The sequence below is a fragment of the Myotis davidii genome, unplaced genomic scaffold (assembly GCF_000327345.1).
Source record: "Myotis davidii unplaced genomic scaffold, ASM32734v1 scaffold143, whole genome shotgun sequence".
NCBI lineage: Eukaryota > Metazoa > Chordata > Mammalia > Chiroptera > Vespertilionidae > Myotis > Myotis davidii.
The window spans coordinates 8,863,420-8,885,732 of NW_006294876.1; the positions used below are offsets into that span (position 1 = coordinate 8,863,420).

At 43.2% G+C, this 22,313-nt stretch overlaps 1 protein-coding gene across 2 annotated transcripts in view; it reads right to left on the minus strand.

Annotated features, from left to right (window-relative positions):
• ZNF131 (zinc finger protein 131) overlaps positions 1-22,307 on the minus strand; it is a 24,616-nt gene extending 2,309 nt beyond the window's left edge. Inside the window, exons 1-6 of one of the 2 annotated variants that reach the window (XM_006769474.2) lie at positions 22,025-22,307; positions 20,972-21,073; positions 12,926-13,070; positions 6,906-7,263; positions 6,581-6,803; positions 160-290 (exon numbers count right to left, since the gene is read on the minus strand). In XM_006769474.2, coding sequence (XP_006769537.1) covers positions 160-290; positions 6,581-6,803; positions 6,906-7,263; positions 12,926-13,070; positions 20,972-21,073; positions 22,025-22,148 — 1,083 coding nt within the window. In that variant the 5' untranslated portion in view covers positions 22,149-22,307. Of the gene's footprint in view, positions 1-159; positions 291-6,580; positions 7,264-12,925; positions 13,071-20,971; positions 21,074-22,024 lie in introns of both variants that reach the window. The other variant, XM_006769473.2, reaches the window with a different exon arrangement.
• Positions 22,308-22,313: the final 6 nt, after the last annotated feature.

The following is a 22,313-nucleotide window of genomic DNA, read 5'->3' on the forward strand; positions in this document are numbered from 1 at the left end:
AACACTACTGTAACACCCTCATAGAATTACGACAATGAGGTTCTTGACTCTCACTTCTTTCCACACTGTCAGCTCTCGGCTTCGGCTCCAGACCGGGACCCCCATGGTCACTGACTTCAAACACAGACTCTGCTGAGGACAGGACACACCTGCACGTACCTGACACTCGTAAAGCTTCTTTCTTCCCTTTTTTGCCCCCACTCCAGTTTGGCACGCAGTCAGGTGACATTTGAGGGTGCTATTTCTAGCAAATCGTTCATGACAATTTGGACATTCAAAAGGTTTTTCACCTGTTAGAATAGAAAAAGTTATACTGACAAATTAAGAAAAATCGAAAAATCGAAATAGAAAACGTGGATCTAAGTTCTGTTCCATAATCTCGTATTTCTTAAAAATTATCTTCCCTTAAAATTAAGATCAATTTCTACTTTGGGGAAATGCGTTACTCTCCATTCCACAGGCATTTTATGAGCATTTACTGTGTGTGCCAGACCATGCGCTGGTTGTGTGATGAGGACAGAGAAATAGTCCTTGTTTTTAAAAGCTTCATGAAGGTGAAGGCCTGGAAACGAACACACGCTGCACCATAGAAGGCCTGTTACAGTCAAGGGGGGCGTGGGAAATGTACGCAGAAGCAGAGAGGAGAGGGATCAATTCTGCCTGGAATGGAGAGAAGGAAAAAGAAAGTTTATTCTAGACAGAGCATGGTGGGTGAGCAATAAAGAGGGAGGTATCTGGCTTAGACCACCAACCAGGATAAAGAGCACAGAAGTGCACATAGGTCTGGAGTGGGCTGTGCTGGGAGAAACTGTAAGTTCAGTTTTGTGTCTGTTGAGTTTGAGGTGCAGAGCTGTAGTCAAATCTGGAGCCAAATAGAGGTGGAGCGGTACACAGATTAACAGTGACATTAAGTGGTGATAAAAACTCTCATGTGGATGAAGCTCTCAGCCTGTCACGTGGTAACAGAATCCAGGACAGAACCCAATGAAATACCAAGTTAAGACTGCAGGTTGATGAGGCCGCAAAGGAAATGCAAACGGAGCAAGCAGAAGCAGGAGAAAAGAAGACTGAGGGAATTTAAGGAAGCTCAGAAGATGAGGGCAGTCATCAGCGCCACAGTGAACAGAGACGTAGGGAGGAAAACGAGGGGACAGCAGTGTCCAGCAAGAATGGCGTGAGTGTGTGGTGGGATGGGAAGGCAGATGCAGCGGGAAGAGGCACCGAGTGAGGCAGGTCAGTGAAAAGTCAGTGCAGAAACTTTCGAGAGGGTTTGGGAGAGAAGAGAAGTGGCTAGAGGGGATAAGCCAACGAGCGGGAAGAGAGTCATTACCTATTTGGAAAAGGAGGCGGGGGGCGGGGGGTGACAGATGGAACAGTCTAAGAGGGAGTGAAGTTGTGGGATCCAGAACTCAGCTCTGAAAAAGTACATTACTTGAGAAGCTCAGATGGTTAGAGCATCATCCTGCTACGCGAGCGTTGTGGATTTGATTCCCGGTCAGGGCACATGCAAGTCAACTAAGGAATGCATAAGTAAGTGGAATAACAAATCAATGTTTCTCTCTCTCAAATCAGTAAATAAAATTAAAACATTAAATTACTTAAACATGTACACAAAGGTACGTGTACCAGTATAGTTAGTGCTGCATGGTTTGTAACAACATACTAGAAACAATCCAGTATGCATCACCAGGAGTGGTAGCGGAAACCACCCACACACGCACACACCGAAATGCCTGCAGCCACAGTGAAAACAATGAAATTGATTGACAAACGCTTCATGTATTTAAACTCGTTTAGGATAAACTGAAGAGCATAGCACCATACTACATGCGACAAAGTGTTCCCTTAAAAGCTTAAAAGCTCTGTGTGCGTCTCTCTATGGTGACTTGAAAATGCAAAACATGTATCTGGAAGGATAAGTAAGAAAATGATGGCAGTTGTGACTTCTGGAGAGACCTACTGAAGTAGGAAAGAGGTTCACTTTCCAGAGCAGGTCATCTGAGCTTTGGTATTTAAAAAATCAAGTCTGATAAGCCCAGTAAAATCTAAACATAGCAACAGATTAATTGTATTTTGGCTGGGTGGTATACCGTCTTCACAGTGCCCTGGCCATTTTCTCTGATTTGCCACAGCCTGTAAGTAGGCATCAGTACCCTTATTTACAGAGACAAGGAGAGGCCCAGAGAGAGTGACCCGCCAGGTGCCTCACAGTGGCCAAGGCCAGGCCCGGAGCAGGAGCCTAGTTGAGACTCTGTCCTTCCTGTGCCTGGGCACCACCTCTGGGAAACTAGGAGACAATCGCTGGAACGCGGTTAGGGATCTTCTTTGGGTTCGCACACTGGTGTCCCACAGGTGTGCCGAGCTGATGTCCGAGTGCTTACACTCTGCACTTTCCTGAGTATGACCTCCAATCACACAGCCAAGCAGGTCGGAGCCACCCTCCTTTACTCCCACATCTAGCCCAGCACCAAGTCCTGTGGATTCTGCCTACTTCCCGCTATACTCGCAGCCCTTTTCCACCATTACTGCCTTTACTCAGCCCCTCATTCTTGTTCCAATTACCCCAAAAGCTTCCGAATTGGACCTAGGTTTCACTCATCCAACCTATCCAGGCAGGCCTCGCTCTAAAACATAAGCCTGAACAGACCTCTTCCTGGCTTACGCATCTTTAAATTGACCGGGCCTTCCAAGATAAAGGAACTCATTTACAGCACTTCTGAAAATACTACATGATCTCACCTCACTCCCGTCACTTCCTCTTTCCCACTCAGCAGTACACTACCATGGCGCCCATGTGCATGCCCTGGGGTCAGCCGTCCTAACCGTGCAGCTGCATCTCCTGGCCTCCCGTCACTTGGACCCAATCTTCGAGCCATAATAACCTACTAGCAGTGCTCTGAGCGAGCTGTATCCTCACTTTGCTCTGTGCCTGTGTGGCTTCGTTTCGTTAGCCTGGAACGCTCCTCTCCTGGCTAACTCCTGTTCCCTGGGAGTCACCAGAGGGCGCGCCTCTACGAAGCCACCTTGTCTCTTCCGTCAGAGACAGAGCCAGGCAGGCATTCCCAGACTCTGGGCTGACCCCTACCAGCACTCAGTCTGCTGCACTGTTATTCCCATGGCCTAGCAGGTTGGCATTTTCATTACTATTTTCCAAATAGAAACGAAATAAGTCAGAGGATGAGTAGCCAAAGTCCTAGAGTACAGTGCATACTTTAAGAATATATGAGAAACCAAATCACTAAACTAATAAAAACATGCAAAATATGAAACTGGGAGGGGGGTGCAATATGTATATTTTGAGGATAGAAAACAGGACAAGGATAGTTTTCCTTATTTTTACACTTAAGAGAAAAAAACAGTCCATTCTTTATGAACATCAGCATAATTTAAACCTGTTTACTTGCACTCCTCTTGAATTCACTAGCTCACTGATCACATCTACAACTTGCACTAATTATTAGTGCAACAACTGAGGTTAAAAAAGCAACAAAGTTCAGTTTCCTTTATGCACAAACTTTTAACTGTTCCTCCAATGGGCATCTGGTTCTATACTCTGTAACAGCTACTTAAGTTCAATAAATTACTGCACATCATTGTGAAAAAAAAAAAAAGACAAAGACATCCAACAAGGTCTTTTAGCTCTACATCCTACTGTTCTACCAAAAACACAAAGTGCAGGACTTGGAAAGCACATTTTAAAACTTCCCAAATGGCCTGAGCTGTCTTACTTTCAAACAGGTAAGTCACAGGTAATGTTTTCAGCAAAAGAGACAATTGCTTTTACTTTCACACTATCGGGAAATTACATTAGTGATTACCTGTTGCAGCACTGGAAAGCCCTTATCCAAAACATGCTAGTTACCAAGTAACGTTTACGTGCTAATTTAATGTGCTTCTGGTATGTTAATCCTTTTCCTAAACAACTGCAGTTACCACAAAAATGTTCATCAATAGACCATTAAAATAGATGAATGTTATTTAAAAACCGATAGCTATAGGGGTTTCCAAATATGCAACAGGTATATACATATAATATTTGAAAATAAGAAAGCATTTCCCAAAAAGATTTCATAAATACCTATTAGTTACCCAAATTAGCGTATCTTAAATACAGCCTTTTATTCCAGACAAGAAAAAGTTAAAGGAGTTCATCATCACCAAACCAGTATTACAAAAATGTTAATGAGGCCTCTTTAAGAACATAAATATGAATAATAAAATGGCAATAACTACATATCTATTGATAACCCCTTTAAATGTTAATAGATTAAATGCTCCAATCAAAAGACATAGGGAAGATGAATGGATAAGAAAACAAGACCCATGTATATGCTGTCCACAAGAGACCCACTTCAGATCGAAAACACATACAGACTGAAAGTAAAAAAAGTAGAAAAAGATATTTCAAGAAAATGAAAACAAACAAAAGGGTGGGGTTGCAATACTTATATCAGACAAAACAGACTTTAAAACAAAGGCTATAGAAAGAGACAAAGGAGATTACATCATGATGAAAGGCCCAAAACAACAAGATGGTACAGCCACTGTAAACATGTATGCACCCACACTGGAGCACGTACACATCTAAAGCAAATCTTGATGCACATGAAGGGAGAGATCGACAGTAACACAGTCAGTTAGGGAACTTCAACACCCCACTGACATCAATTGACAGATCTTCCAGACTAAAAATCAACAAAGAAACGGCAGCATTAAATGACACATTAGACCAGATGGATTTAATTGGTATTTTCAAGCATTTCACCCCAAAGCAGAATATACATTCTTTTCAAGTACACACGGAGCCAATATTATTTACAAGTCAAGCTACGGAAGCAACCTAAGTGCGTATCAATGGACAATTGGATAAAAAAGCTGTGGTACACATATACAATGGAGCATTACTCGGCCATAAAAAAGTATGAAATCTTACCATTTGCAACAACATGGATGGACCTAGAAGGTATTATGCTAAATGAAATAAGTCAGACAGAGAAAGACAAATACCATATGATTTCACTCATACGGGGAATCTAAAAAACAAAAAATAAACTAACAGAAATAATTAGAAAACAAGCTAATAATTGGGGACGGGGGACTGACTGAGAAAGGTGAAAGGGTTGAGAAGTACACATTAGCAGTTACAAAACAGTCACAGAGATGTAAAACACAGCATAAGGTACATCCTATATAATAAAGGGCTAATATGCTAATTATATTGGACAGCAGAACAACCTTCCAGAGTGACCTTCCGGAATGACCAGTGGGTGGGGGGCAGGGCCATGAGGCAGCCGGGGCTGCGAAGGCCTACTCTTGCATGAACTTCGTGCATTAGGCCTCTAGTAGTCAATAATATTGTACTAACTATGTATGTTATGGGTGGGTTCTATTATTTACTAGGGAGGGAGTCACTCTGTAAATTATGTAAATGTCTAACCACTATGCTGCATACCTGAAACTAATATAAAATATTGAATGTTAATTGTAATTAAAAAGAGAAAGAAACGCCTGTTAAATCTATACTGAGCCTGAAGTAAGAGATTCCCGTGCTGTTTGTATTTATTCAGTTCCTGAGTGTTAACACCAAGAATCTAAATAGTGAGGGATAAAAAAATTAGTTGAACCTACCAGGTGTCTCAGTTTCAAGTAGCGAGCAACTCTGACAAGTGAAGGATCTATAAAAAAAATTTCATCCAAAGTTGTCCCAACTCCAGCACCGGAGAGAAAGATTCTGAATAGTGTGAGATGGCAACCCTCTATTCACTGTGTTAACAGTCTAACAGCACGTAGGAGAAGGACTTGGAAACAAGTGTCCAGACGTCTGGCACTTAGTACACTGCAGCACTGCTGTCCCCCACACCTTTGCTACAGTGGGTGTAGGGACTCCCCAAGTTGCAAGTCATTGGTGGTAGTTCCTGTGTCTGGTACAGGAGATATAACAAAGAACACTTGGGGAGTGGGAACAAGCATAGGGAATCCGACAGGGAAAAAATAGGCAAAGGGGTTGGAGGCGGACTCCCTGGGACTCTCCCTCACGCCTGGCTCACGGGATAAAGATAAAGACCTTATCCTTATCATGTCCCTGCTTGACCATCAGTCCTGACACGTTTGCCCATGGAGAGGTGGGAGGGAGATGGACCTGTACTGTCTACCTATCTACCAGGCCAAAACAGATGACCCGATGAACATGAAGGCACCAACATACCCAGGGTTGTTTATAAGTGCATTCATCTATGTAATGTGTTAACATAAGACAGGAAATGCAAAAATAGTAACAGTGAAGTTTCACTATAATTAAAATTTCATAATTTATGACCCGTAGGAAATAATTACAAACTGTACTTTACATATTTTTTTTAAAAATATAAAAATTGGCAAGGTGCAAGAGTGATGATCACTTCCAAAGTTGATACTGATTTTGCTTTTAAAGCATCAATATTTTAACTATTATTATAAAGACAGTCTGCATAAAATATGAGAGATAGTTTCTGTGGTACCAATAAAAAAGGACTTAGACATTTAGAATTGAAGTGATTTGAAGAAAATACACTTTTAACATAGGTATGTGCTAATTAATTACCTGTATGTTTTCGAAGATGCTCTTTAAAATGTCCAAAGTGGTCAAACTGTTTCTCACAGTACTGACATATGTGAATTTTTTTCCCAGTTCTTTGCTTCTTACTGACCCCACCTTCCTCAAGGTGGTAACAACTGAGGTGCTGTTTCCACGCGCTCTCCCGAAGATACCTTTTATTGCATATTTCACACTTGAAACTCTCAGTGGAGTGTGATTTCATGTGTTCCTTAAAATGGTAAAACAATTTAAATGAACGGTTACATTTCTCACAATGGAACAAGTCCTTCACATGTGACAGCTGAAGTTCCACAATTTCAATACCTTCTACCTGTTTGCTTGTGGGGTCAGATGCACAGCCTTCTTCGTTAAGCTGCCCTTTCCTATCACCTTGACGGTACTTGCTGGTAATGTCTGCCAACAGTGCCAGCGCCGAGTCGTCGGAGGACCCTGTGTTCTGAATGTACTTGATGGACTGCTTGGCAGAAGCCACGTCCTCCAATGTCTCCATGCCTTCGTCTTCCACTTCGATCGTGCCTTCAGCAATCTCCACCTCAATTTCAACTGGTTCTGATTCCACAGATGGCAACGACTCAGTGATGACATTAGAAGTTTCTGCAATCTTCCTTTTCTTGGCCTCACTTTTTCCTGTGCTATTGTCCTCTGGTGGAGCAGAGTTCTCTTTGTTCCTGAAATACATAATGTATGAATTTAAAAATCCGTAAGATCAAAATTCTAGTAGGCTTTTTTTGAAAAAACTGAAAAGCTGGTAATAAAATGTATATGAAGAGGCAGAAAGAAGATTGGAGAGTGTATCCTACCTGATTCTAAGACTTATTGTAAAGCTGCAATAAGTTAAGACCAGTGATACTGGTGAAAGGACACAGAAAATGAATGGAACAGAACAGACCCACATTCACCTACCAACTGACTTAAAAATAAGCCTGACTTGCCCTAACCGGTTTGGCTCAGTGGATAGAGCGTCGGTCTGCAGACTGAAAGGTCCCAGGTTCGATTCCGGTCAAGGGCATATACCTTGGTTGCAGGCACATCCCCAGTTGGAGGTATGCAGGAGGCAGCTGATCGATGTTTCTCTCTCATCGATGTTTCTAACTCTCTATCCCTCTCCCTTCCTCTCTGTAAAAAAATCAATAAAACGTAGTCTAAAAAAATAATAAAATAAAATAAGCCTGACTCATGTTCTTGTATCATACACAAAAAAATTCAAAATGGATCATAGACTTAAATATGAAACCCAAAACTTCTACAAGCAGGAGAAAATCTCTATAACAATGGATTTGTGAACAGTCTCTTAAATAGCACACAAAAAGGAAAAACCTTAACAGCAAAAATTGGTAAAATGGATTTCATGAAAATTAGAAACTTGTGCTCTTTGAACTACACAGTTAAGAGAAAGGCAAGGAACACCTGCAAACATATTTGTCAAAGGTCCTGTGCAGAGAATGTAAAAAAATATCTCACAACTCAATGCACACAGTCAGAGAAGATGCTCCATGAGTCTGTGTTTCTGCACGTCTTAGGAACTGAAGGCTATGGTTCTGGACTATCTTTTCAAGGATGTATGCGATAAAGTCAGTTGCGTGGGAAGACAGAGACAGCGCTCCCTCAGGGGCAGAGGAAAGCTTAGCTTACTGTCCCATATGGTGATGTCCCCTCTGGGACGAAGGGCAGGCAGGTCTGCTCACAGCCCATTAAGGAGAAAGCCAACCTGGCTTTCTAGGGACTGTGCAGTTGGCTGAGTCCAGGACCTTAGGGAATGGTGCATGGTTAAGCTCAGCACTGCAGGGTGGCCAAATCCTGCTGTTTAGAGTCCTGTTGATAGCTGTCTTCATTAAGCCCAGTGCGAGAAGAGATGAATGGATTAGCCCCTATTGGTCAGATTAATCAGAGTGGTCAGGAGAGGTATGCTAATAGGAAAATTCACCAGAAGCTAAAGTATATAGAAATGAGGGCACTGCTGGGAGACATCTCTCCATGGAACTTTTATGTTTCTCGTGTCCTGTAAACAAGGACACTGACAGCCTCTTGTTCTGGACTATCTTTTCAAGGTTGTTCGTACAGCAAACAGCCTCAGAAGACAGAGCTCGCCTTCCTCCAGAGGTGGGGCAGGTTCACTCTGGCCAGTGGACCCTCCGGGCAAAGGTCAGGCAAGTTTGCCTGCAGCTCGCTATAAAAGATTTGGGTTTCCTAAAGCTCCAGAGTCCTCAACTGTGACACAAAGCACCCAGAGTCTAGCACCCACCTAGGCCACTGTGTCACCCTGTGGAACTTGGGTACAGAGGGTAAGAAAAATTGATATAGACATGAAGCTTATACTATGAGAAATAAAGTCCCTTCTCCATGACTCACGTCTTCTACCAGCATCTGTAAAACTCAGCCTGCAAATAGGATCGAATCTCAGACCCTTCACCGCTCTTACCAATAACCCAATTTTTAAAATGGGCAAAAGATGTGAACAGACACCTCACCAAAAGATAAACAGACGGCAAAGTAAGCATGTAAAAAATGCTCAACATCACTAGTCATTAGGGAAATGCAAACTGAAGCCACTGTATACCTAGGAGGGCAGCTAACACTTCACCATATCAAGTGTTAGCAGGGCTGTGGAGCAACTGAACTCTCAACCCTGCAGGCTGGGATGTAAAATGGCAAGCACTTTGGTGTTTTAAAAAAATTAAACACATCTGTCATACAACTCAGCTATTTCATTCCTGGGTCTTTACTGAGAGAAATGAAAGCCTAAGTCCAAAGAATGTACACAAGTGTTCACAGCCACTTTAGTTGTAAAAGCTAAACACTACAAACAGTCCTAGCCGACTTGGCTCAGTGGATAGAGCGTCAGCCTGTGGACTGAAGGGTCCCAGGTTCGATTCCGGCCAAGAACACATGCCTGGGTCGAGGGCTTGATCCCCAGTAGGGGTGTGCAGGAGGCAGCCAATCAATGATTGTCTCTCATCACTGGTGTTTCTATCTCTTTCTCCTTCTCCCTTCTTCTCTGAAATCAATAAAGATATATATAAAAAAACAAAAAACTAGAAATAACCTAAATGTCCATCAACAGGTGGCAGATCCATACAATTGGAACAGTCCTGAGCAATAAAATGGAATGGTAATACCCACAGCATGGATTCTCTCTAAAACACAACGCTAAGTGGAAATGGTCAAACATGAAAGACTACACCAGGGGTCCTCAAACTTTTTAAACTGGGAGCCAGTTCACTGTCCCTCAGACTGTTGGAGGGCCGGACTATAGTTTAAAAAAAAACAATGAACAAATTCCTATGCACATTGCACATATCTTATTTTGAAGTAAAAAAACAAAAAGAGAACAAATACAATATTTGTATTTGCATGTGGCCTGTGGGCCGTAGTTTGAGGACCCCTGGACTACACAATGTAAGAGGCCATTTATATGACATTCTAAACAAGATAAAACTACAGTGGTTGCCTGGGGCTGGGGGCCAAGGTCCACTGCAGAGTTGTGAGAAAACTTAGGGTAACAGAAACGCTATGTCTTAACTGTGGTGGTGGTTACACCATTGTATACAACCAACAAAGTTCAAACTCTATATTCAAAATGTGTGGATTATGTGTAAATTATACCTCAATTGACTGGGGAGGAAAAATCTGTAAGGCAAATGCTGTCTCCTACCAAAGAACAGGAAACTTCTCATTTAAATAAACAATGATGCAATTTCCAGCAAAGCAAAATAAGGTCCTAGTATTTTTTCAATTAAAAAAAACTTGCATACTGCAACTGTGAAAAGACACCTTATACACCTACTGTATCTGAAAAAGTTATTTATACAATAACCTCAATAAAGAGATGCCTTAACCAGCTGATTTAATTATAACCAAATTAATTTTTGCTTATCTTTAAAAAATGTTTTTATTGATTGCAGAGAGAAAGGGAGAGGGAGAGATGGAAATATCAAAGATGAGGGAGAATCACTGATCAGCTGCCTCCTGCATGCCCCCAGTTGGGGATCGAGCCAGCCACCTGGGCATGTGCCCTGACCAGGAATCTACTGTGACCTTCTGGTTCATGGGTTGATGCCCAACCACTGAGCCACACAGTTGAGCTAAAATTAATTTTTATTCTTAAATGTTATTATTATAAACAGCCAAATATGTAACAGTTATCTTCCTATTAAAAAAAATAGAATATACTGCACGCCTCACTGGTTCAAGAAACAATTCCACTCATTACTGTTTTACACTGAAAAGCACTGATGATTATAACTACTATAAGGATCCCAGTCTATAATAATAAATGCTCTAAAAGGTTCTAACTAGAACTAGGAAATGGCTGTACCCAGTTGTTCTTACCTTCATCTCCCAGGACTCATACAAGAACTTAACTAAATGCCTCCCAAATCCAACCTAGAATGCATTCCACTGTTCTGCTGCCAAGGACTTTCCCTGCAGTGAGCTATTACTCACTACCATGTACGGCAAAGGCACTGCACAGACACAACGTTTTTTAATGAAGATTCTCATTTAGTATTTAACCACAAATTTGGTATTGCCCCATCCACATACAGGGTATCCCAAAATGTATTCACACATTGAGCTGATAGCTCAATTGATGTTTCTTTCTTTTCAGATTTAACACATTGGAATTAATAATTATTCAAAATATATAGACAGTTTTTTGGGACACCCTGTATATACCCCTAGTCTATCTCCACTTTGAGAAGATGTGACCTAATCAGGTATATGTCCTTAATTCACTTCTATTTTGCTACCTAGTACTCTGCAGGAGAGTACTGATCTGTTTTAATCAGTATGCACTCATCCATCCAACCATTCACAAATATTTACTGCATATATATGTGCCAGACAGTAGGCATTAGAGAATATTTACACACTACCCTCTTAGCAGAAAAGTTTAATCTTTTTTTTTTTGCAGAGAAACAGTATTTTATTTTATTTTTATTTTTTTATTTCTTTTTAGTTTTATTGCTTAAAGTATTACAAAGGGTATTACATATGTCTCTTCAATAAGTTTAATCTTGAACTGTCATCACACTAATTCAAAGCTCATTAGAAGGAATGATATATATTTTTAAAATATATTTTTATTGATTTCAGAGAGGAAGGGAGAGGGAGAGAGAGAGAGAGACATCAATGATGAGAATCAGCTGCCTCCTGCACGCCCCCTGCTGGGAATCGAGCTTGCAACCTGGGCATGTGCCCTTGGCCAGAATCGAACCTGGGACCCTTCAGTCCGCAGGCCGACGCTCTATCCACTGAGCCAAACCGGCTAGGGCAAGAAATGATATTTATAAATGACAATTTTTTAGAGTTATTCTAAATTATAACTTATGACTAAACCACACCAGTGAACTACACTAAATCATTTTGCCCGAACTGCCCTTTAATGTTATGCCAATGACCTACACTGAGGATCGTCATAAGGAACAGAGCAAGGAGAGTATTTACACCTTAGAGTATTTACACCTTAGACACCATGCTAAGCACTTTACATGCATTCAATTCATTTAACTCTCACAAATAAGCCTACGCAGAAAGTACCATTATCATCCACATCTGACAGATAAGGAAACTGCGCTGCTGACAGGAGGCTATCTTCCTTAAAGCCACACACACGGTGGCAGAGCTGGGATACTGCTCAGAGTGCTTGCTCTGAATCACTATATTACAACACCTCCATCCGTGAAATCTTCATTCATTCTATCAGTTAATGTTTTCTTAATACTTCCTATGAGAAATTATGTTTTAATACCAGGAATCGCTCCTAAGCAGTTAACTTATTCTCATATTATAACCATGAATATTGTTAACTGAGTAGTTTTTCCTTTTTCTTTACACTAGGTGTTTCAGAACTCAAAGCTAGATTTGGTCCAACCAGCAAGTATACAGACTTCAATGGCATACACTTTGGCCACCATATTTCTAACTTCATAATTATCACCCATACTTGGCCTATTTTATTGTCACCAATTTCCTCACTTTCAAAGAGTACTATATTAATTTGTGTAAGCTATTCCTTTATTAGAATAAGGCTTGATACAAATTAACAACTTGAATTCAACAGAACGGTTTACAGAGAACTCCTTAAAAGCTACCTACTCCTTACTGATGCAAAAGATGCTACTTTGTTAACCTTAGCAGTTTTTACATAAGGACAGGAAAGCAAGTAAGAGGTAAAGAACAAATTGTAAACAGAATTTTATAAATCCCTAAATATTCTTAATTTGAAAACATCAGTTTATATGGCATGACACACACAATAATTTCTTGCCTACCACGGTGAACATGACTGAATATTACTAACTGCGCCTCATTAAAGAGGCAAGTCATTACCTGACTTCAAGAGCTTTGATAGCTTCCAGCATTTGTAGAAACTCTGCTGCTTTCCACACATCATTGGCTTCTTCTTCTCCTTGGATCATTAACTTTGCGGTATATGTGAACTCGATTAAGTGACTAAAGGCCATTTTACTAACACCTGTAAAAAAGACGTGCATTAGAATGTATTCATGTTGATCCAAACCTGTAACATTTAGTAAAAAAAAAAAAAAAAAAGCCCAGTGTTTGGAACTTGACTGGTATTTGTCACTTTTGAAGATTATTTCCTGGCAGAATTTTCAGTAACAGTACAATACTATTGTAGCCAAGTTCTAGCACTAACTATCCAACTACCTTAAGGCCTTTCCTAAAGATTTCCTGTGGGTTCTTACAGAAGAGTAATCTGAATAATGAGAAACACCACAAAATATAATGTAATATGACCATGTTACATGCTACCAAATAAGGAAACTGAAGTAACTGGATTCACTAAGGCTAATTTTTATATTATTTGGGGGGGACCGGGGAGGGGGGGGGGCCACGAAATCTTTTTTTTTTTCCTGGTTGTCTTTTGACCACATTATTCTTTATTATATGAGAACTAGAGGCCCCATGCACGAAATTCATGCATGGGGAGGGGGGTCCCTCAGCCCAGCCTGCATCCTCTCTAATCCGCTGGCTCCTAATTGCTCGCCTGCCTGCCTGATTGCCCCTAACTACCTCTGCCTGCTGGCCTGATGCCCCTAACCACCTCTGCCTGCCGGCCCAACTGCCTGCCCCTAACTGCCCTTCCCTGCCAGTCTGATCTCCCCCTAACTGCCCTCCCCTGCTGGCCTGATCGCCCCTAACCACCTCTGCCTCAGCCCCTGCCACTGAGGCTTTGTCCAGAAGATGTTCAGTCTAATTAGCATATTACCCTTTTATTAGTATAGATAGCCTGAAGATAGACAACTAGATTTTTGCTGGGTTGTGCTTTTTTGTTTGTTTTCTAGGGAGTTTTGACCAAATGTTTCAAAGTGCAACAAACATCCTTTTAAAAAACAATGTGTAAATTTTTCCAGGAATGGAATGAAATTTTGACGGTTAATAGAACACACACACACACACACACACACACACACATATATATATCAGGCACAACTCCAAGTACTTTACAAGTACTAACTTACTTATTCATTATAACAACCCTATTAAGTACTTACTATTATAATCCCCATTTTACAGATGAGGAAATGAGACACAGATAAGTTAGGTAACTTACCCAAGTCACATAGTTAAGTGATAATAAAACAAGGATCAAACCAATGGCCCACTCCAGGTCCATAGGATGATGGCAGGAAGCACTCCTGCCTAGAACAGTGTGACTACCATGGTCTCATTCACTGCGGTCCCAGTCTCTTATAATCCCAAAGTCCCCCAATCTCTTAGAACCAGTTTCCCCATAAATTTGGCAGCAAAATTTGATTGGAACTGATATGAGGCTATTTATAGTTTTTACCCCAATTAGAATAAATAGTAATATGCTATGCTGCTGAAATATTACTTGGTTACAATGTGTTGTCCTAGACCCCACGGAAAGTAAGCATTCTGCAATTTCTCTAGTCTTAGGGAATTCCCCCAGTTAGTGAAAATTCTCACTCAAAAAGGATACAAGAACGTGTACTTGGATGTTCTGTCCTTGATAGTAGGATTAAAATTTGATGTGATGGTAGAGTTGCTATTAGAGAAAACTAGGTGCTTAGGGATGTGGTTTCAGGAGGAAGAGAGAAAGAATGGGTTAGAAATTTGGAGGCTCAGGTTAGAAGGCTGTGTCCTGAACAAGGAAATTAATGTTCGTTGAAGATTTGATGCAGGTGTGAATCCAAGTGACAAACCCCAAGGCAACTGGCTTTGAGGACAAGAATTTTTATTTGAAGCCAAAGGTGAACCTCTGGATCTAATCAAAGGTCACTTACTTCACCAGGGATCTAGCAAGCAGGAAGAGTGGTAGCTCAGCCTGCATAGGGTAGCTAATGACAATGTACAGTATACTCACAGAGCAAATTGGAAGTGAAACCTACTTCACATGCATGCCATCTGCTTCTACAAAGTACTCTAAGATGGGGATTCCCAACACTGGCTACACACTGAAATGGTTCTGTGGCAGTGCTGCCCTACCTTTGCTGTACATAGGCATCATCTAAGATCCTAGACTGAATCAGCAGGTCTGGGGTGTAGCCCAGGAGTCTACACTTCCAACAAGCTCCCAGATGATGCACATGCATCATTGGTCCTCCAACCACACCTTGAATAATGAGGACCTAGACAACTTTAAATACAGATGTTTGGATCCCAACCCTCAAAGATGGGCTTAATTGACCTGGAGATAAAGCCTGGACATTAGTACTTGCAAAAGCTCCCCTGATGTTTCTAATGTGCTGCCCTGGACGAGAACCACCACTACAGGTCATTATTTGTATTTTACAGATGGGGTGGGTGGGGTGGGGTGAGGGAGCAGTACGCTCCAGTTCCAGCTAAGATGGAGAGAGCACACACTCTACCGTATCTTCTCCATTGATTACAACTAAAAATCCCGTCAGAACACAAAAAGCAAATGTAAAAGGACTCTGAAAAATCAATGGAAGCAAAAGGATTGGAGAGAGAAATCAAAACTGAGTCTCCTGGTTTTTATTTTTCCTCTCACATATCCCAGCTTAGACTCAAGGACAGTCCAAATCCCATAACTGTGCAGCAGGTACAGACAGAGCAAGCTTCCAGAGAAACTCTTCCTGGCTAGAGAACCAGGAAAGAAAATGGGGAGCTTGCTTGCATGTGGAAAAAATACTTGGTTTTTACTGTTCCATCTCAGCCCTCCTGAGAGACCAGCCCCAGTGCTGATGCTGCACACCTGTGGCTGGTGGCCACCAAGCAAGCGCCCAGGCTAAGAGAAAGTTCTGCTCTCTGACAGAAAACTAGGGAACAGATCATATGTGAAGAGCATGAAGAGAATTCCTGCTATTTTTTCCTCTCCCTTTTCTCTCACCACTTTGCCTAAGAGGCAGATCCCATGGTGGGAAGTGTAGATAGCACAGGGAGGATAAAGCCCCCGTTTTCTAGCTGGAGGACCAGGAAAAACACATCCTGGGAGCTAACTTGTGAGGAAATCAGAGCTCTGTGTGTGCAGTTTCCAGCTTACCACCGAGCTGTGCACAAGGAACTGATCTGCGGAGACATAGCAAAAGCTCTGCCAACTGCACGATGGCGTGAACTACCACCCAGGTTGGCACTCCCGGACATGAATAGCACAACAAAGGTTCTGAAAACAAAATTGGAATTGGATCTACAGCCCACATAAGGCAGTCTGACCCTGACCAGGTTGCTCGCCTCATAAAAGAAACCAAAACAACAAAAGCATTCACCCGGGTATTTTAACAGCACCCACGGTGTGATGACTAATATTCAAAATATCCGTGTCGAAAAATTTAAATAAATAAAACAGACATATTTTCAGATAAAAAAGAAAAAGCCAAGATATCCAAGTTGGCACAACTGACAAATAGTAAAACCAGGACTACAACTCAGGTTTTCTAACTACACAGCCAGGGCGTTTTCTATAGCCAGGTGAGCTAGGCAGATAAGACCCCAATCCCAAAGTTAATGGCTTAAGAAGACATTGAACCAGGATGGTGTGGCTCAATGGTTGAGCACTAACCTATGAACTGTTTTATTCCTGGTTAGGGCACATGTCCAGGTTTTGCGAACACACCCAGGTTTTGGGCTTGATCCTCAGTAGGGGGCATGCAGGAGGTAGCCAATCTATGATTCTCATTCATCATTCATGTTTCTACCTTTCTCTCCCTCTCCCTCTGAAATCAGTAAAAAAAACCTCCTAAATTTTTACATAATCAGACATTGAGCCAAACTGATTCTTTTATATATATATTAGAGGCCTGGTGCACGGATTTGTGCACTGATGGGGTCCCTCAGTGTGGCCTGTGGAGATCTGGCCAAAACCGGCAATCCAACATCCCCCGAGGGATGTAGTAGTGCACCACTCCCACTCATCCTGACCCCGATGCACCGGCAGCCACTCAGTAGGCTCACTACTGCTCTGCTGTGGTCTCCATTCGCCCATCCTGAAGCGATACCAGCATGTCCATAACCAAGAAGTGGTGGCGGGCTCACGCCCAGTCAGTTCCAATCCAGATGGGGGAGGGGCATGCAGGGGGAGTGTCCGTCAGAGAGGCTTGTACTGCCACAGCGGCACTTGTCAGTCGTGAGCCCAGCACCTAGTGCCCATAGGTCAGCTGAGCGGCACTGCCACTGTGGAAGCACACTGACCACTAGGAGGCACCTCCTGCATCGAGCATCTGCCCCCTGGTGGTCAGTGCACATCATAGCAACCAGTAGAATAGCCGCTTGGGCTTTTACATATATATATATACTGGGGGCCCGGTGCACAAAGATTCATGCACGGGGATGGGTCCCTCAGCCTGACCTGCACCCTCTCCAATCCGGGAGTTTTTGTCTGTCTTTGCAATATATGAGCGAATTGTCTGAGACCCCCAACCCAGTTTGGTTTGTTCCTCACAGAATAATAGAGGCATGTTTTTTTTCTTTGCTTCATTGGTGATTTCCTGGAATTTTTAGGATATCTTCTCTTTCATTTTTCCTAGACACTCTGTCTCTCACCTTTGCTTTCCCTCCATCCCCCACCACAACAGTAACTTGCTCCAGGCTCACTTTGCTCTAATGTCTAGGAGATCCATCTGCCACCAGAACTATGATTCCTAGCATTCCTGGTGCTCCCCACGCTCTTGGTTTTCCCTTCCTGCTCTGTCTCCATCCCATGGCCTCCCACTCTGCCAAGTCCTCCAAGCCGCCAGCTCTCCTTCTCTGCTCTCTGTCTGGCAGCTTGGGGAGCCAAGTTCCCCAAGCCGCTCCACTCTCTGCTGGCTCTACCGCTCTGCTCTCTGCCCAGCGACTGTATAGGCAAATTAACCTGTCATCTTAATTTGCATACTCACTCCTGATTGGCTGGTGAGTGTAGCGGAAGGACGGTCAATTCACGTTTCTCTTTTATATAGGATACTAGAGGCCTGGTGCACAAAAAAAAAAAGTGTGGGGGGGGGGGGGTGTTCCTCTCAACCCAGCCTGCCCCCTCTCTCACAGTCCAGGAGACCTCAGGGGATGTCCTACTTAGGCCCATGGACTGGGCCTAAGCCGCAGTCTGGACTCCCTCTGTGGGAGTCAACTGCCGATCAGGGGAAGGCAACACCCCCATCATGCCTCTGCTGCTGCCACTGCCGGCCACTGCGGCTGCCTGAGTTTCAAGCTGGCCCTGGCAGTGGAGGCTGCCATCCACGGCTTGCCTGAGCCTAGGGCCAACCCTGGCGGCAGCAGCCGCCATCCACGGGCTGGCCCTCGCAGTGGCAGCTGCTGCGGCTTTGTCTGGAAGACATCTGCTCTAATTAGCATATTACCCATTTATTAATATAGACTAGAGTCCCAGTGCATGGATTTGTGCACCTCTCAGCCTGGCCTGTGGAGATGAGGCCAAAACCGGCTCTCTAACATCCCTCGAGGGGTCCCGGATTGCAAGAGGGCACAGGCCAGGTTGAGGGACCCCACTGGTGCACGAATCCATGAAACTGGCCTCTAGTACTTATATAAGACTTTTGGTTAATCTCTTCCCACCCTCCCCCCTCCCTACCTGGCTGCACTTTGAAAACTACAGAGTGTTAAGATGATTGGAGGGCTTGCTATGTTGCCCGTAAATAATAAGGAGTTAGATTATATGTTTGTGTGTGAGGGAGAGTAAATCGAGGAGAGAAGAAAATGGGGGGGGTACTCAGCCCAGCCTGTGCCCTTTAGCAGTCCAGGAGCCCTTGGGGGATGTCCAACTGAAGGCTTAGCAGGGAGTGGGCCTAAGCTGCAGTTGGACTTCCTTAGTGCTGCCGCGGAGGCAGGAGAGGCTCCCACCACTGCCACTGCGCTCACCAGAAATCAGCCTGAGCAGCGCTCCCCCTGTGGGAGCGCACTGACCACCAGGGGGCAGCTCCTTGTTGAGCGCCTGCCCCCTGCTGGTCAGTGAACATTATAGCGACTGGTTGTTCCACCATTCAGTCAATTTGCATATTACCCTTTTATTATATAGGATACACACACACACATATATATATATATTATTGATTTCAGAGAGGAAGGGAGAGGGGAAGAGAGAGAAACATCAATAATGAGAGAGAATCATTGATCGGCTGCTTCCAGGGAATTGAACCCATAACCCAGGCATGTGCCCTTGACCAGAATCAAACCTGGGACCCTTCAGTCCACAGGCTGACGCTCTATACACTGAGCCAAACCAGCCAGGGCCAAACTGATTCTTTAAAACTGAATCTGGCAAACAAAAACATTTCCTTTCTTATCGGTCTATAGTTAAACACCGAAGGCTGTGTGTGCTGTACCATAATGGACACAGCCGGTCAGAGGTACTCAGAAATAGAGAGACATCCAAAGTGATTGGTCTTCTGAAGAGAAGACCCTACTTCTCCAGGTAGTTCGGTACTCCTTGTTGCACCAGCAATCCATAATCTGGCCTGGCGATTTATTTTACATTCTTTACCATCTCTCTAAGGTAGACTAAACCACCCATTCTCCCTCCTTAGGGACACCATTTCACAATAAAAACCTCTGCAACATTTCCTGTTTCTTTATCTCCATTCTTTACCTGTTGCTTATCTGTGATTAAAATTGCAAATTTTAAAAAGGTTATCTTATTCATTAAGTCTTCATTTAATAGGTCTAGCATAATGGGTAATCAACTGACAAATAGCCCCAATTTATTAAGCTTTGACAATCTACTAAACCCTATGCCAGGCACTCGGCATATTATTTCAATTAATCAAGTCTATTAACCCACTTTTCATATGAGGAGGCTAATATGCAATTGAGATAAAGTAACTTGGGGTCACACAGTACCTCAGGTGAATGAATGCATGAAACCTTAGCTTGTAATAGAAACCAATACCATCTAGACCACTAGATTCCCACTTTAGTAAACTTTGTGGATTTCCATTATGCCTGTACTCTCTGTCCATCACAGATAATCAGAAAATAATCTACCCATGAACAGAGCAGCTAGAATGCTAGGTAAACTACAAGGTACCAAAATAAAAGGATATTCTTAAACTCTTTACATTGTTTTACTCCCCTAGGCCCAAGGGAATAGTGTTCCTAGGCAACTCATTCATAACAAAGAGTATATATGCCATTAAAGAGGTACAAAACCAAAACTCAAGAGCCTTGAAAGATGCTAAAATTCAGTATTTATGTGGGCAAGCTCATTTATTTCCTTGTTCTGAATTGTGACTCTCTTGCTAGCTGGGCAACCTTGGGCAAGTAACCTTTGGAGCCTGTTCTCTGATGTATAAATCTTACTTCAAAAAACTGCTGCTCTGAACCTCAGGAAAATGCACATAGACTACATAGCACAACACCTAACAGTAGAGGGCCATTATTACAGTAAAGTCAAGCAAGTACAAAGCAATCACTTATTTTATTTCAAATCGCTTATTATTGTAAGACAGTATCTAGTGGATAACCCTTTCCATCCCTGACCTTCTATTGCCACTGGAACTTCTGAATGCTACTACGGTCATCTTTTCTAACCCTTTCCACATTCTGGCAGCCCACTTCACACTGAGCGGGCCATCTACTCGTAAAGGCTTCTACAGAATCCTTCAGCGTCCCCAGGCGGAAACATAAGCCCACTGAACAAAGATGGGAATTTGCTTGTAATACATGTTTTCAAAAGACAGTGAATGGCCATGGGTTTTAGCAGTGGAAAAGACTCTTTTAAGAGACCAACACCTACCATCTAACACAGGAGTTTTTCCTGGCAGATCACTGTACTAAGCACTTTACTGAAAGTAAGAATTCTCAGGTGTCAAAAGAACAATCTATCCAATCACCTAACAGGAACCACTGATAACTGTGTCCTAAGGTATCTCACTCAATCAACTGTTTAAAACAACATCAATTATAATGTCTGCTAAGCAGTATTATTTAAAACAAAGTATTTACCTTCTATTTCCACCAAAGGTTCCTGAGTAAATTCCTGAAAGAATTTGTAGAAGAACTTACTGCAAGCAGCCAAAACAGCCTTGTGGGCCTTAAAATGGTGACCTAGGTAAAAACAAAAACAAAAACACAAAATCAGACATATCCACAAAAATCAAACATAACTAGCACACAGGTTAGAAAACTACAAAGTCAGTCTTTCTTCATAATATAACTATAAAACTATACACAGTGCTGAACTAGTGTCAGAATACCCTTGCAGCTATCTTGACCAATTTTAATCTCAATTAGACACAAAGCCACATCTTTACCCGGGAGACCCCATGAGGTCAGCTTTATAAAGGCCAGTTTACTTCCGGAGGTAGGAACCTCCTAAGACTTAAAGAGTGAAAGGCACATCCTATTCCGTTGAAATTACCAAACATAAACACCACCCAAAAGACTACCGACCACTTGGGGAGGGAGGAGAAAGAGCCACAGGACAAGCGGGAGGCTGCAGGTGTTTGCTATGGGAAAAACTTTAACAGGTCCAACGTATGGCCGAAGCCTATTTTCACTCAATTGGAGACACCTAAACTGGGCTGGCCTCCATTACAAATGACGGACAAAGGGGGTTCCCACAGAGGGTACTGAGTGCTGCAAAGGATTCTCCGTCTCCCTCCAAGACCATCTGAGAAACTGGGAAAAAATAAAAATAAAAATCCACCTTCTCCCACCTGGCTCCTGGGAGCTACTCCCCAAATCAGCTTATCCGGAGAAGACGACTGACCTGACCGAACACTCAGAGACACCCTCCCTGTGCCCACAGCGCAATCCCGCACGAAGTGTGTGCAATGGGAAAACTTCAGCAAGTTCAAAGGCCACGGGCATGTGGACGGCGTGCCTGCCGGCCAAGTCGCCTCTGCAGCCCGGCCCGTGGGAGCGGGCACCCTGGGTCCCGCAGACCCCGGGGGGCAGCCCGCCCCATCGGACGTGGGTAACGAGGCGGGTCGGGGGGAAGAGGGGTGAGAAGGGACGATGCCCCTAATTCGCTCGGGCGCCCACCCCGCTACCCACCGTCGACAATCAGGGTGATGTCAGTGAACCGGTCCTGCTCCCGCTGCTCATTCAATCGGTCCAGGATCATCTTGTGATGTTCAGGGAACTCCTGCAGGCATTCCATCGTCTCTTCGGCCTCCATGGCCGGCGGGTCGCTCTACAAAAGAGGAGCATGATCGTGTACACCCATGAGCTCGGGCTGGGGCACGGAACCCCGAAAGCTGCAGACAACAAAAACCAACACCCCAGCAACGTGAGCAGGAGGGGGGAGGGTAAGGCGAGAAAGGCGAGAGAAGAAAGGAGGGCT